General features: G+C 39.0%; 3 protein-coding genes across 5 annotated transcripts in view; all 3 read right to left on the minus strand.

Moving 5' to 3' along the window:
- The window catches only part of si:dkey-205h23.1 (AT-rich interactive domain-containing protein 3B), a 30,077-nt gene extending 25,075 nt beyond the window's left edge, over positions 1–5,002 (minus strand). Inside the window, exons 1-2 of the mRNA XM_056766785.1 lie at positions 4,897–5,002; positions 3,503–4,057 (exon numbers count right to left, since the gene is read on the minus strand). Coding sequence (XP_056622763.1) covers positions 3,503–4,057; positions 4,897–4,932 — 591 coding nt within the window. The 5' untranslated portion in view covers positions 4,933–5,002. The remainder of the gene's footprint in view (positions 1–3,502; positions 4,058–4,896) is intronic.
- Positions 5,003–6,120: 1,118 nt separating this feature from the next.
- fam219b (family with sequence similarity 219 member B) lies at positions 6,121–10,650 on the minus strand. 3 transcript variants are annotated; one of them, XM_056766208.1, is made up of 6 exons: positions 10,477–10,650; positions 9,908–10,010; positions 9,659–9,752; positions 9,171–9,245; positions 9,041–9,083; positions 6,121–7,377 (listed from the first exon to the last, which is right to left on the minus strand). In XM_056766208.1, exons 1-6 carry the CDS (start codon positions 10,537–10,539, stop codon positions 7,228–7,230), a joined length of 528 nt encoding a protein of 175 aa, XP_056622186.1. In that variant the 5' UTR covers positions 10,540–10,650; the 3' UTR covers positions 6,121–7,227. The 3 variants fall into 3 exon arrangements, with proteins under 3 accessions (XP_056622186.1, XP_056622185.1, XP_056622187.1); XM_056766207.1 differs by having other exon boundaries at positions 9,908–10,013; XM_056766209.1 differs by lacking the exon at positions 6,121–7,377 and adding an exon at positions 7,386–8,343 and having other exon boundaries at positions 9,908–10,013.
- Positions 10,651–11,232: 582 nt separating this feature from the next.
- Positions 11,233–13,099, minus strand: LOC130435675 (cytochrome c oxidase subunit 5A, mitochondrial). The gene is made up of 5 exons (XM_056766456.1): positions 12,960–13,099; positions 12,322–12,438; positions 12,119–12,240; positions 11,706–11,829; positions 11,233–11,349 (listed from the first exon to the last, which is right to left on the minus strand). The coding sequence occupies exons 1-4, from the start codon at positions 13,021–13,023 to the stop codon at positions 11,716–11,718; spliced, it is 417 nt and encodes a 138-aa protein (XP_056622434.1). The 5' UTR covers positions 13,024–13,099; the 3' UTR covers positions 11,233–11,349; positions 11,706–11,715.
- Positions 13,100–16,029: the final 2,930 nt, after the last annotated feature.

The raw sequence follows: 16,029 nt of genomic DNA on the forward strand, positions 1-16,029 counted from the left end.
CTAGGTCACTAGATATTCATCATGCATGATGGGTAAATGAGCTCAATGCCTAATGTAGGCTACAGATTATTTGACACACTGTGTTCATGATGGTCAGTAAAGTCTGTCTGAGAGTTGAGTATTAAACTCGATTAATCAAAGAGAGATCAGAGCGCTGGTCGAGCGAGGAGCCCCTCTGCACCCCGGGGGGCCTGACCTGAGGATTATTAGGGTCAGCTGTCACCACACGAGAGAAAAGCCCCCACAGATCTCTGGACCCTCACTAGTGCACAGTGCACACGACACCTTTGTCCAGACTCTTGTTTGACAATTATTTACTCTGCTGTGCAACTGAAGGGTGAGGTCAGCAACTATACATCAATGACAAACACACACACATACACTCACGCACGCATGCACACAAACACACACAGAGACACACATATGCAGAGAGATAAATGCACACACAAGCACGAATAGACACACAAGCACACACACACACATTTACATTTACACATTTGGCAGACACTTTAATCCAAAGCGACTTACATTGCATTATCCTATACACCCAGAGACACACACACAGAGACACACACACACACACAATGCATAGAAACACCCATCCACATGAACACGCACACACAAACATGAAGACTCACGCACAAACACGCTCACACATGCAGAGACACGCACACACGCAGAGACACACATACACACACACACACACACACATGCATAAAGAGACACACATACAAACACATGAACACGCATGCGCACCGAGACACACACACAGAGACACACCCATACTTATGAACACGCGCACACAAACATGCAGACTCACGTACACACACGCACGCAGAGACACACAAGCACATGCATGAACAGACAAGTGCACGAACGAACACACACACACACACACACACAAACAGAGTGTGTGACAGTCTTGATAAAATGAATCTTAATGCCACTGATTGATTATCAGACATATAAACTGAACACTAAGATAAACTAACATGTGGATTTGTGTTTTCATTTTATTTGTTCATTAATCATTAAGCGCAGAAGGTCTTTCCCGTCTCCTCCACAGACCCGCAACCTGACCCTTCATCTACTGCTGACAGATCACATGAGACACAGACCTGTCTCACCATCTGTACTGAACCAGAGAGTGTTTCATCTGTTAGAGAGGTGATGTGTGATGCATCAAATACACACATCATACCCCTCGCACATACAGACACCTGCTGCTGAGAATAAAACACAAATTCTGACTTTTACTTTGGTTCCCAATATTCTTTAAAAATATCTTTAATTAGTTTTGTGTAGGAAGTCTTGCAGAATTTGAACCTAAATAAATGATTTTCATTTTTGGATGAACTGTCCCGTTAACTTCATGTTTTAAGCTGTTCATCTGTATTGTTTTATTTACTCTCGTATTTTAAATGTTAGTTTTTTATTTTTTCTACAGGTATATTGTTGTTTTTAACAAATACACTCCTTTTAAAGTGACATGTACCATTTTGTCAGACGACTACGGGTAAAAAACAGCTTCTGTTAATTCTGCTCCATTTACAGTACTGTTTATTATCTGAGAAATAATCCAGACAGCCATGCGATGAAAGAATTTTAATTCACGACACTTCACTCTGGGTGGTTCTTGGTCTCCACGTCTTGCATTAAAATCCTTTAACGCATGGCTAGTTGTGGATTATCTCGCTTATACCTCTTTCATTTGCAAAGTTAACGTTGTTCTTGATGTTTACTGTGTCATTTTAGATCAATCAGGTGAAATACTCAAATGTAAACACACTGACTGAAGCTACCCGTGCGTTATAGTGTTTTAATGCACACCTTCGAGCCAATCAGAATCCAGTATTCAAACACGCCCTGGTATAATGTACAATGTCCCTGTCAACTAAATAAAGAAAAAAAGAGAACGAGATTTTTCAACTCGCGTGATTCGCGCAATTCGCGTGATTCGCGCCGCCTCATCATCTCATGACCAGGGCTTCATTCACGCGATTCGTGCCGCAAGTAGGTCTATCGCGTTTTTGCATTGACTTAACATGTAAATCACTCGCGCTTGACGCGCCATTCGCGTTTGGTCTGAACACAACATAACGTTACTGTGAAATGACCACATCAAACGTGACGTGCTAACATGGAAGCAGCTTTGAAGCCGCCGGGTTGCTTCAGGGAACATTTATCTTTAAGAAGCTTCCCAATGGAAACCACGACAAGACTAATGTTGTTTGCACCTTGTGCAATGGTTTAAAAAAAACTTTCTCTAAACAGGTAGTGGTCTAGCTTTAGTTGAAACCAGTAAATTTGTATTGGCACCTAATGTATTACGGCTCCTGTATGACATATCGCTTATTGCTCCCTAACTCTTTGTAAGTCACTTTAGCTCAATGACTAAATGTAAATGTACTGTAGGAGCTCTTCCAGTCTCAAGTACCATCTAAACGCAAAGCATCCCTTAGCTTATGCGGAAGTAAACACAAGTACATCTTATTGAACATCATTTATTTTCATCACCAATTATCAGAGTAGAACAGCTTTCTCAAGCAGTTTGTGATGCATTTTGGAAACAGGAGATGACCCCCTGGTCTAATGCGCCACCAGGCTTGTTCTCAAAGACTTACTTTTAGTCATTATTTGGGTAGTTGGGTAGAATTCAAATGAGCCATTTTAATCTAGATTAATCTAGATTTAAAAAAAATAATCTATGCCCACCACTAGTATTTTCTAATGCATTTTTGAATCATTCTGTGTCCAGCCCTGACAGTTCTCTGAGTTACATCTGATTTCAAGAGCTCTGCTCAGAAATATTCAACAAATAAATTCAATTAATGCAAAGAAACACACCACATTGTGCTATACACGTGGAAAATCTCTTGAACACAAATCACATCAGACTCTCTCTCTCTCTCTCTCTCTCTCTCTCTCTAAGCTAACTGAACAAGCATCCATCAAGAAGCTTGAGCTCTTCAGACATCTCAGACGTGCTTTATGAACCTTTGCCAACAGCAGCGCATATTCACATGAAATCTAAATGAATGAAAACATGTGGAGAGCTACTGAACGACACGCTCGCTGCACGTGTCTGCGGCGTCTTCCACGCGCTCACTCATAAAACTGCGCCAAATTTCTCATTACACAGTCTGGACGCCGGCCAAACTCAAGTCAATGTGAGACAGAACAAATAAGAAAAGCAAAGTGTTCAGGCTCAGTGCCAGCGAACACGTCAGGAGATCTGCGCAGACTCTTCCCCTGCAATTCAGCTGACGCAGAACATAAACACACCGAGACACATCAACCAAACCAGACCAGACCAGACCTTCACAAACACTGCTGTCACACATGAATATGTCTGTGACAAATAAAACTCAAAACATTGAAAATCTCATCAAAATCTACTGAAGTGAATTCTGTGCTACCACACTGACATCTGCTTTAAAGATACGAGTGTCAAATGCCTGGAAACACTCGAGCGATTAAAGAGGTGAACAGCTTTTCTTACCACTTTAAAATGTTGCTCATAGCTCCAGTCCGAGCGGCCGTTTGGAGAGGACGTGTCCGGGCGCTCTGCGTGTGACACCTCGTCCTCGGGCTCTTCTTTCACCCTGACAGGGGGTGACGGCGCTCTCTGGGCGGCTCTGGCATCAGCAAAGTTTCCAAACGCACCCCCGGCCCCTCGCTGTAGCACATGAGCCTGATTCCTGAGAAAGTCCAGCGCTCCGGGTGGCAGCTCATCTTCCTCACTGTCTTCTTCACCATCCATCATCTCATCCTCAGCCGAGTCTCTGCCCCGTTCATCCTCGCGCTCCGAGTCCACGCTGCTCTGATTGGAGACCTGAGACTGAAGCGGGGGTCCCAGGGGTCCTGAAGTGCCCGCGCTCATGAAGCCGGCTCCAGACGCCCGGGCGGCTGCCAGTATGGCCTGCTGCGCTGCGACCTGCTGCGCGTACATGATGTGAGCTTCTCGCAACAGACGCTCCTTGTGCTGGATTTCCAGACGCGCATGCTGCTGACGCTGAAGCTGCTCCATCATAGAATCCAACTTCACCACCCCATCCTGACACACACACACTTTACATCAACTACAATGCACATGAACTTATCTTTTATGAAAATATATATTTTGAAGAATGTTGAGAAACAAACAACATTCAACTCCATTGACATCCATTGTGTGAACAGACGGTGACATTTCTCAAAATTTCTTATTTTGTCTTTAGCAGAGCAAAGACATTTCTACAGGTTTGTTGGACTAGTAAATAACAGATTTTTTTTTAGAGAACTATCCTTTTAAATCAGCGCTACAAATGCTCCGTCAAACATTTGTTAAAACACAGATTATTAACTGAATATCTGTGTTTGCTTTCAATATAATATTCCTCCATCATGACTGACACAGTTTTATTGATAAAGATACATTTCATTTCAAACCAAAACAACATTTATTTAATGCTTGAAGTAGAATCAGTTCTATTGTTACTCTACAGAACAGTCGTTCATTAAAACCAATGCGCTTTAAAGAATAAAACATGTTTGAGATCAAAGCAGAGGCCCCTAATGAAAACAACATGTTTGTGCGTGTGCGCGTGTGCGCGCGTGCGTGCGTGTTCAAGATGATAATGAAGGCTATAATTACAGCGTACGAGCTACGGTTCAGAAAACACAATCTTATGTTTGACATCCTTTAAAAGCGATAGAAGTAAACATCAGAACAGATGTACAAACGAAAACACAAAGTATCAAGTATTCTGATGTTACAGTGTTACAAATGTTTTGCTGTTTGTAATATTCACGCTGTGTGTGTGTGTGTGTCAGAAATTTGTCTCGCTGCACTTACACGCCGTGTGTTTGTACATGAAAGTTACTGATAATGTGTTTTTGTTTGGATTATCTCACCATCTGTGTTGAGCTCGTGTCGGTGTTGTCCATCATTCCTCCGCGGCTGTTTCGCGCTGCTCGCCGTTCGTCTTTCGGTCACGGCGGTGAGAATGCGTGCACGCGCACCGGACGCGTGTTCTGTTCCTCCTCCACCGAGCGCGTGTGTGTGAAATTGAATCAGGTACGAGATGAGTGAACACACACAAACCGAGTGACGACGAGAAAGAGAGAGAGAGAGATTGACTTTACATAACTTTTATTAATTTAGAACAATGTTCCCACAATGCCTTAAAACTCGATAAAAACCTTAACTGAGAAAAAAATTATTGAAAAAATGAATTAAAATTGATTTCTTCATAAATTCATTAAAATAAATGTAGATAAAAATCAAAATAAGCTATAGTAAGCATGCTCTATTGTCAGTCTTTCTTTTACAAAATTTGGATCAGTGCACCCTTTTCCTTCAATTTATTTTTTTCTAGAGAGAGAGAGAGACCGAGAGAGACCGAGAGAGAGAGAGAGACAGAGAGATAGAGAGAGAGAGTGAGACAGAGAGAGATAGAGAGAGAGAGAGAGAGATAGGTGGTATTGAGAAAATAAGTAGAAATAAACTACTCATTAAATTGCACTGTTAAATAAACAACAACATTTAATTCCATTCTACACACGTTCCCAATGAATAACCGGTGCATTAACAATAGTTCACTATTAACATTAGCCATTTGTTTGTTCTTGAGGAAAATAGAATAACAAGTAAAGAAACTATGTTTTATGTTAAACTTAAAAATGTCAACACATGTAAAATTAAAATATATGAATAAAACTCGAGACAATAATCGTCAATGACGACAGTAACTGCTACACAACACAAGCGCGGCCTCTAGTGTTCATGAAGAGGAGGTGCAGTCTAAGTGAGGACAAAAACACGCACAACAATCTCAAATGGGTGCTTGACCAAGGGAGTAAATCCAAAAAGTAACAATGTCGGCACACCAGAGCTCCAAAAATATCAAAAATACTTAAAAATAAAAAAATCTTTCGCATGACACGTGACGCTTTGAGATCACAAGCTCTTCATCAGCTCGACACGTCACGCGCCATGCGAACGATTTTTAAATATTAAAGTATTTTTTATATTTTTGGAGCTCTGGTTTGCCGACTTTTGTAACTACCAGGAGGTGCAGCCTTACATCATATTATCTGAACCCACGCACAACTTCACAATACAAATTTCAATCAAGGTAGAGATTAAGTGTCGTTTCCTTTAATTTCACAAATAAAATTCAATACAAGTTATATTGTTTTTGCAAAAAACAAAACAAAGAAAAAATAACTAGAGTTATTGAATGTTATAGTCAGTAACTAATTTGCATCTACAAAGTAAAGAATGAAAAGTGTTTTGTTGCCTAGTGTTGTGGATTGTCCAGTTAGATGCTCAACCAAAACACTCTTCCAGAAAACATACACACGTTACACACAAGCGTTACAAAATATATATTTGTGTAATATTCAAGATTTTTTTTAGTGTATTTAAAAACACTTCATGATACAAGTTTATATGTAAAACAATAAACTCATGTCTCACAGCACAAATTGAACAAACGTAACAACCCACATCAGATTAACTCCATATCAAATACAAATATTCTCCAGCGCTGAACACTGACGGATAGTCAGAACACACATCTCTACTGTAAAGCTTTAAGTTCTGTGTTTTTTGATGAATTCGCAAAGCTTGAAAAGTTTACAAAGGCAATACATTATGAAAACTTTACTAAACACAATTTTCATCGCAGAGAAAACACAGAAACTGCCAAATCCTGTCTTCAAGTAATGAAACTCTATAGCCGAGTAAAAAATATACAAGATTTTTTCCTGAAGAATATTAAGTCAAGAAACATGAAGAGTTTTTCACTGTTACATCTTAAACAGCATATTACCCCATCTTTCATATGTGCCATGTGAAAAGATGACTCAATAATGTTTAAATGATCATGTTGTTACGCATTATTGTAGCATTTGTCTAACTACTTTTACTGTATTCTGATTTAAATAAATAATCTTACAGTATTTCTACTGCAGTGCTTCATTGTCAGAAAAATGTTTCTCTGCAAAAAATCCTAATGACTAAAAAAAGCTTCATATTCTTTCACACAAAATATAATTTATAGGTTAGGTGTGTTTTCATGAAAGAACTGTGGGATTGAAGTATGACAAATAAAATAAATGATTTAAAAAATTTCCAGGAGAAACTTTGTTTCACAAGCAGAAGTGACCTCACAGAAGTGTAACATGTCAATGCAGTTCTTCTCCAGTCATCTCAGATTGAGTGTTCAGTACTGGCGTCCATCACTGCACACAACAGGATGAAGTATGTGAACAGCAGCAGACAGATGGAGTCAGGGCTTTGGGGGGGATCAGGTCCAGATCTTCATCATCAGGTATCTCATCCAGATGATAACCGTCCTTCAACAGCTGTCTGCTCAGGTCTGGATGCACCTGACGTCACGAAAAAAGTGAAGTAAATGTATTAACATCAAGACATCTGTTGAAAATAATGAGTTCAAAATCCCTTCATCATACAGAAAAAAACTGCTTTCCTGTAGCTCAGTGGTTAGAGCATGGCACCAGCAACACCAAGGTAATGGGTTCCATCCCAGGTATTGCACATACTTAGAAACAAATCCATAGTATAATGCAATGTAAGTCGCAATAAAAGCGTTTGCCATATGCATAAATCTAAATGCAAAGGTTCTCAGCTGCATTATACAGACATTTTGACATAACAAAATCCCAAATATGATTATAAAAAAAAAGATTATATGAAAGGAAGATTGTACAAGAAATTTTTGCATCATTTTGTTTAAAAGAGTAATTATACTGCTGTGTGGTTGCCATCCTTTCATGGATCATGTCTAATGTGATAAACTACACCCAAGTTTATTCAGCAGAACCCACTTAATACAGCAATTAAAAACATGACAGAAATGTTCCGAAAAGAGCAGTTCAGCACATTCAATTCAATTTATTTATATAGCGCTTTTCAATATGTGCATTGTTCCAAAGCAGCTTTACAGGAGGAAATGAGAAAAGAAAAACACAGAAAGTTAAATCACAGCACAGTGCATGGTGTTTATAGACCAAGCAAGATCATTCTAACAAATAATATCTAATAAATAAATAAATAGATGCAGTCTCCCGGTGAGCAAGCCAACACTGCCCTGCTGTGGCAAGGAACCCAAACTCCAACGATTGATTAATGGAGAAAAAAAAAACTTGGGAGAAACCAGACTCAGCAGAGAGGGGCTAATCTCCTCTGACGTGTCATAGCTAAACTCAGTGAGCCCGACCAAAAGCCACCGAGCAAACGACCACGAAGAACAGGGAGAGTCCACCAGCCGCGGCCCAGGAAGCCCCACCTACCAAACCGTGCAGGTCCAACCCGGTCCCAATACACGATCGACACTAGAAAACCAAGGAACAACCGGGGAAAAATAGTAACCAGACCCACACAGCCCCAGCAAAAAGTCTTAAGTCACTTGCACTATTGTATAGTCTAATTGTTATCTGTTCATAACCACCTGTACATTAATGTTCACAGTATATAGCCTTCTGTATATATTGTTCATAGTACATACCGACTGTCATATTTTCATAGAACATTCCTTCTGTAAAGTTTTCTTTTTTCATAGTACATGCCCACTGTATAGTATTTTCCTAATATTGTATTCTGTATTTATTAACACTGTATATCCTGCACTTGCTATTGCTCTTCTGGCTAGACCTAAACTACATTTCGTTACACTGTACTTGTATATGTGTAATGACAATAAAGTTGAAACTAACCTAAAATGAAACCCAACAAACCACAACCAACAAGCCCCCCCCACTCCCCACAAACACCCACCCAACAACCTCCAATTCAAATGACTGAGTGCAGCTATAACTTCAAACTGCTGTCATGTGATGTAAGTTCAGCATTAAATGCCAAGTATTGTAAATTTAGCATCAATGTGACAAGTAGTCCATCTTTGCTCTTGTTTGGGGATGTAATTCTCTGAGCTGGGATGGTCAGTTGGTCGCTTTACTCTTGGGTGGTGATGGAATTGCCTGAGCACATAGTGGAGCGGAACATAAAGTGGTGTATTTGTGAGCAGCTCACCTCAGCTGAAGAATATCCAGACGAACAGTCCAGTTCTGTCTCACTGAAGAGAAGAATAAACAGAACACAATCACTGATGATAATAACTGTATCGCCGTAATCTCTGAGTAAAGTCTCTGTCTGGATGTACCTGTCTGAATCCAGAGTGATCAGATAATCTTCTCCTGTCTGACTCAGAGCAGTGTATCCCTTATTAAACATCATACTGTCAAAAATATCAACACAGTTAAATATATCACACCGGAGGAATGAAAAGGAAAGTTTGAAGGAACATTCTTCCAAATTTTGTTGAACACAAAGAACGATATTTTGAATAATGTTAAAAAAAATGGTATTCAAACCCAGAACAGTTTGATTTCCTAAGTACTTCAAAATATCTGAAAAAGAAATTCTACTATGGTAGTGCAATGGTGCCCCCGAAATCTCAGTTGCAAACATTCTTCCAAATATTTTTCTTTGTGTTCAGCAGAACAAAGACATTATGCAGGTTTAGAACAACTTGAGGATGAGTAATTCATGACAGAATCATTTTTGGGTGAACTGTTCCTTCAACCGTACAGGTCAGCATATGTGTCCTACTACGCTCTCAACTACAAACACATGCAGATGAGAACTCACGTCTTCAGTTTGTGTCGGGGTTGTTGAAGCACAGGTCTGTCTGAACTGAAGCCTCTCTTCTCTAGGGATGTTCTGGCAGCGTCTCTCTGTTTCTCTGCACAGAAAGCCAAACACAGACCCAACACATGAACACATCTGTGCAATGAAAGGCTTAGCGTTATAGGGTCTGTACTGGGCTCATATAGTGTGTAGACCTGCTTTACATGCTGGTGGAGGGATACTTGAAAGCTTCTGGTGTTTGTTACTCACGAAGTTTCATGTGTAATGTCGGAGCTTTGGACATGATGTATGGTCCTCTCTTCTCCACGGCTGTCCGTCTGTCATCTTCTGTCTGCTCACTGTCTCCTAAAGTCTGCTGTTTAAAAAGTTTTTTTTTATGGATCATCGTAATGAGTGACCACAGCCTGTCCTCAGAAAGACTCAATTTCGTCATATATTTAACTATTGCTCTTGTGTATCATTCATTCTGTGTTTGGGTATTTGTGTGACATGCTAAACTCCGTCGACATCTGTTTCACACAGTTTTACGATTACTATGCTTGCACACCTAATAATAACACAAGTGTAGAACAAAACCCAACATTGACAAATGAATTCTTAGCTTCTGGATGTTTAACATTGAAACTGAAATCAAAAGCAGTCTGATGTAACTAAAGTCACAACGACGAACACGAACCTCAACGACAGCTTAAAAACAAGACCTTTAGAGTTTTATTATTGTCAATTTTCTACGTCCGAGAACATAACCATGTGTATTTTTTTAGATTAGTTCAATGAAACAGAAACCGAGTTAAAGCACTAAAGTCGAGTGAAATCACCTTCATCGGCGCCGAAGAGTCGGACAGAAAATGAACGCGCTCTCGTTTCTCCGTGTCGTTCATGTTTTAGTCTCAGAATTAATGTTGAAATGAGAAATCATGTCTAAATCTGAGCAAGTGAAGTCATGCTAACACTGTTTAAACACAGTGCAGTAAACAGTGATTCTTCTTCGCTGTCGCCACATTCAGTTCATTCAGCGCAATGCTGCCACACACAGACGTCACAGCGGTACTGCGGTCACAGCGGCGCCGCCATGTTGGACAGGGCAAGAGCGCGCGTCATACACTCATAGATGTGAACGGCGGCAGGTTTGTCTGGCTAAAAGCACATTTACCTTTGTCAACCGATTTTAATGGTTTATTATCTATGTGGAGTACATCACAGGGTTACTTATAATCTTAATACTCAAGTAATTATTCATAAGAAATTGTGTTGATCGTCAAGCACCGATTTGGGGTTATTCGTCTGGTAATTAGAGACCTTATGCTCTAATGATTATTCGATGTGGATATGGCTTTTTGTCATAATTTTATCATAAATAAAACAACACCGCAACACTGACTTTCAGTCTGATATCTGTTTTTTAAGCAATTAAAACATATACAGCAAAATAAAATATACTGTTGGAGTTTATAAGCGGAATATGCATATGCACATGCACTAATATTATTTTTATATTATTTTAAAGTGCTCTCCAAAAAACATAAGAAATATTGCGAACTGATACTGAATAAAAACAACACACAGTCACACTCTTGAAGTATTGCTGGGTTTATTGGGTCCATCGCTTCACACAAGACAGAACGGAGTCTGACATCTTGAAAATCACACAGAGTGAAGAGGTAGAATCCACATCAAATTCACATAAAAACCTGAAATATAAACAGACATCAGAGCGTTATCATCATAAAGTCTTGCATGTGACGCATCTATTTACATTTCTTCAAGCTTACATTTACAGACCCTCACATGAGATGACAGACCACAAAGTACTTAATATTGTGTGTCAATACTTCATGTGCTCATTAGTACAATACTAATATGACCCTCACAGTTGTAATCCAGAGCACCACTTGCTTTAGAAGGACTACGATTGAAACAAAATACTACTTTGATAAAGATTTATTTCTAATCAAAGGTTCTCACAGCTGTTATTTATCTGATGCCAACGATCAGATTTTTTTGAAAGAACTTCAACACAAAATCTGGTCCTCGTGTTTCAACTGACCGTGACAGCTTTACACTTTATCAATGCCCAGTTCTTCTGGGGTGGAGATGCCCAGCTCCTCCAGTGTAGGGCTCAGCTCCTGGATCACATACGGGTAGATCTCCTTATGAGGTCCAGATTTATCCTGAGGCAATGAACAGGAGCGTGTGAGGAATGTTAATGATGACACACACACACACACTTCTGAGCAGTGATGTCATTAACAGAACAGATCACACTTACAAGGATTAACTGGTTGTGTGATTAACATTAATGAGTTTTTCAGTATCTATGCAGCTGAAGCTTTAGGTCGCAAGGAGTTAACTCTGATAACATTTCTAATTACCTTTTTTTATTAATGAATGCTATGTTTGTCTTTAAGAGGAATTACGCTACAGACACATAAACAGGAAAGTGAAAGTCTGGTGTCTCACTCTGACAGCTTCTAGGATGCGGATGGCGCTGGCCAGATCATTCAAGCGCCTGCAGGCACGCAGAGCAGAATCGATGATCTTCGGCTCAGGGACGAGATCATAACCGATCAGTGTGTTCATGCCTGAAGAAAGAGAAATTACGGTATTGAAATCGCAATTCTTCTTTTAAATTCTGGTGTGAAACACGCACAGATTTGTGTCACCTTTGCGCAGCTCCCAGGCGTCGAGGTCTGGTTTGCTGAAGTACGTCACCCAGCGAGAATCAAACTCCTCATCTGTCTCAACTTTAGCATGAGAGTAACATCTGACAGCCAGAGGAGCTACAAGACAACAGAAAACATTCAGTCAGATACACCATCAAGCTGATCTAAAGTCACATCACAATTTAACCTTTGAGAGGTCAGGAGAGGAGTGGTAACAATACAGAGCGAAGCCCAAACAAACAGTATGATATGAAGTGAATTTGACAGTATACTTTGATATGCACCTTATAGCATGTTTAAAAAACTCAGTGTCCTTACAAAGATTAAACGATGAAATATGTTATAAAGAGATTGATGTGTGAAATACGTGCGCGAGCAGACGATGTGTGACGTGGGTCATGACAAGGGCAAACACACTCAAACACACACGGAAACACAAACACAGAGAAAAGATAAAGAGAGCATGATCTATATTATCAGAGGTAATATGTGAGTCGATCATCGATGACAGAAGTGATCAGTCACATGCTTCTGTGTGATCATAAGATGACATGACTTTGACCTCTCGGCACAGATCTGATCTCATGTATTTGATCGGATAAATAAGCATTTGTTCAGTGTTGTCTCTTAGTGTTCACCTGTGTGATTCACTCGTGTTCGGCTCAGACTCCTGACACCCGCACGCAAAACCGCTGAAAACATCCTCACCGATCAGAACTGAACTGCAGCGGGTCCAAAAGAACACGACGCGCCGTGATGACGCAACAACAGATGGCGCACCGAAATGACGCATGAAGAGGGCGGGGCTGGGAACGTGATTTTTCAAATTCTATAGACAACAAAACAATATTGGGAGGTTTATAGATCTGTTTAAAATGTGAAATGTAAAGATAAATGAAATAAATAAAATACTAAATTAAATTAAATTAAATTAAATTAAATAAAAAAATTAGGATTACAACGTGTCCTTCAGATATTTACGTATCATATCGCTAATGCTCCTCATCGCTAATTTTATATTTATAGAGAGATCAAACAAATAGAAAAACAACAACCTCAGACATGAAATAAAGTTTTTTTAAATGCAATTCACGAACAACAAAAATAAATCCATTACATATTCGTAAACATGATTTTTGTGTGTTTTAATTAATTTTGATGAAGGTAAGTGTAGTTCTTTTGTGTTTATACTACATTACACTTTGATTATTTTATTTTCTTAATGTATTACTTTTATGTGGTCTGGAGCATTGACATTCATCCACAGATATTTTTCCGCTTAATAATTGTTTTTCTTATTCAAAAATCAATACGGTCATTAATTCTCTGCACTTCTTCTATTTTTTTTAGATGATTAGATTAGATTCAACTTTATTGTCATTACACATATACAGGTACAGTGTAACGAAATGTAGTTTAGGTCTAACCAGAAGTGCAATTAGCAAGTGCAGATATACAGTGTGAATAAATACAGAATACAATATTAGGAAAATAATTTACGATGGGCATGTACTATGAAAATATGACAGTCGGTATGTACTATGAACAATATATACAGAAGGCTATATACTGTGAACATTAATGTACAGGAGGTTATGAACAGATAACAATATAGACTATACAATAGTGCAAGTGACTTGAGTGTGCATTAGTTACAGACATTAGCTTTTAAAGTTACAGTGCAGTAGATGAGTTGATGTGGTTATTAAAGGTACGGTGCAGTACATGAGTAGATGCAGATATACAGTTACAGTGCAGTAGATGAGTTAATGCAGTTATGAAAGTTACAGTGCAGTAGATGAGTAGATGCAGTTAGTTATGCGATAGATGCAATAATGCAATAGATGAGTTACAGTGCAGTAGGTGAGTTAGTGCAGTTATTAAAGTTACAGTGCAGTAGATGAGTTAATGCAGTTATTAAGGTTACAGTGAAGTAGATGAGTTAATGCAGTTATGAGAGTAGTCCATTAGTGCAAATGAGCATTCAGTGTAAGTATATTGATATGTACATTATGTACTATTATTTTTTATCTTAATCTGTATTTGTGCAGAATGTTTATATTTAATTTTCCTGTGCTTTGGAAATGTAAAATTAGTTCTATCATCCCAATAAAGCTTCTTTGAATCTTGAATCAAAAAGGTTTCACAATTATATTACAGTAAAACTCTTGATGTGAGTTAATGTACCGCTAGATGGCAGCATATCCACACGTTTACACATCTATCTCAATGAGGATTCTGATTCCACAGACTTGTATTGTTTTTAAACACAGCTAGTTAGAGTATAACCAGCCGAACCCAACCCACACTCCAACACTTACCCTAAAATATATTATTTTTATTCTTTTGAAAAAATAAATGTTCAATGTTTTTATTGTTTTCTTTACAAATGAGGACATCCTCCAAAAAGATTCTTTCTAGATTTGTCAAGTTTTTCTCACTTCTGGGAACACGTGTCCCCAACATATAGTTAATTTGAGTACACACAAAAACCTTTCTACATTTTAACACATACGCAACTTTTTTTAATAGAAAAGTTTGCTAAATAATCAATTTCCCTTTTTGTATGTGATCTCAGGTTTTACTACCACAATGGAGGCTACACACCTATTGACACACACATGTACATGTTTGTTGGGGTGGAACATGTTTAAATGGAAGCCCTATAAGATTCATAAGACTCTCTGTGTCTTCATTTTACCCTATTGATGAATAAACTGTCTGAAACATGTCCTCCTTCGATAAACCTTAAAAACGAATATTCACAAAAATTCAGTACTGGAATGTGGGGATGGATATACACTTCAATAACATTTTTACCACACACACATGGACACACACGTCATTGTGCAGCAATATGGAATGTGTGTCTTTCAGCTGTTAATCAGAGCTTGTTTGATGTGTGTAATCCGCTAATATTGTTGAGTGTGTAAACTCTGGCGGGCTCTCATTCAGCGACATTATCGTGTCTCACAGCTTTGACTCCAGCACTGCAATTACACCCTCAACTGCTTCCATTAATTCAACACACAGGAATTTCAGTCACATGACCTGATCTCAGTCCAGCTAATGTCTGCTGCTCAATATCAGCACGAGCTCGTCTGAAAACAGAAAGTCTTCATATTTCGAATGATTTCATATGCAAATAATAAGGGCCTTAAATGCTGTGCAAACTCATCATACGGTGTCGCAGATAATATGCAGTCAAGTAAAGGTAATGTGTAAATGAATGAACATGATCTTACTAACATGACTTCACGGAGGTCAATCTAGAGCTGTCTGAAAACATGGTGCATGGTAACGGTTGCTAAGGTAAGAAAGCAATCACTGATGGTTGAGCACAGTGAATAATGTGTGATAAATCCACCAGCAGAGTTTCACTGTCCTGCATTTCACACACTTTCATTTCCTTTCTGCTTACTTTCATAGAAAAATGATTTGCATAATTCCAGGACATTCGTTTTTTTGGGATATTCACGGCTTTACCGTTCATTCATTTATCTTGGATGTATAATCAATCACAGAGTTATTCTCTGTCAGGTCGGGTTTGTGCAGCCTCAGGTCCATCCTGAGAGAAGAGCCCCGGAGCTCTGACGGCGGCCCAGTAAATATTCCATTTAAAGGATTCCCTGATAAGAGCAGCCGAAAAACTGAGGCAGCGGCCATTCTTCTAGATAAGAGCAAACCATCTGCAGAGAGAGAGATAGT

Source organism: Triplophysa dalaica, chromosome 14, assembly GCF_015846415.1.
Source record: "Triplophysa dalaica isolate WHDGS20190420 chromosome 14, ASM1584641v1, whole genome shotgun sequence".
Taxonomy (NCBI): domain Eukaryota; kingdom Metazoa; phylum Chordata; class Actinopteri; order Cypriniformes; family Nemacheilidae; genus Triplophysa; species Triplophysa dalaica.

Bases quoted from the DNA above. Each gene is read 5' to 3' on its own strand.
- fam219b (XM_056766207.1), bottom strand. From the start codon at position 10,539: ATGAACGACACGGAGAAACGAGAGCGCGTTCATTTTCTGTCCGACTCT. The intron at 9,084-9,170 runs GTACATCCAGAC...TCTTCTCTTCAG, and splicing joins ATCACTCTGGATTCAGACAG to TGAGACAGAACTGGACTGTT. The intron at 7,378-9,040 runs GTGAGCTGCTCA...TCGTGACGTCAG, and splicing joins CTGGATATTCTTCAGCTGAG to GTGCATCCAGACCTGAGCAG.
- LOC130435675 (XM_056766456.1), bottom strand. From the start codon at position 13,023: ATGTTTTCAGCGGTTTTGCGTGCGGGTGTCAGGAGTCTGAGCCGAACA. The intron at 12,439-12,959 runs GTGAACACTAAG...GTTGTCTTGTAG, and splicing joins AACACGAGTGAATCACACAG to CTCCTCTGGCTGTCAGATGT. The intron at 11,830-12,118 runs GTGAGACACCAG...TCATTGCCTCAG, and splicing joins GCATCCTAGAAGCTGTCAGA to GATAAATCTGGACCTCATAA.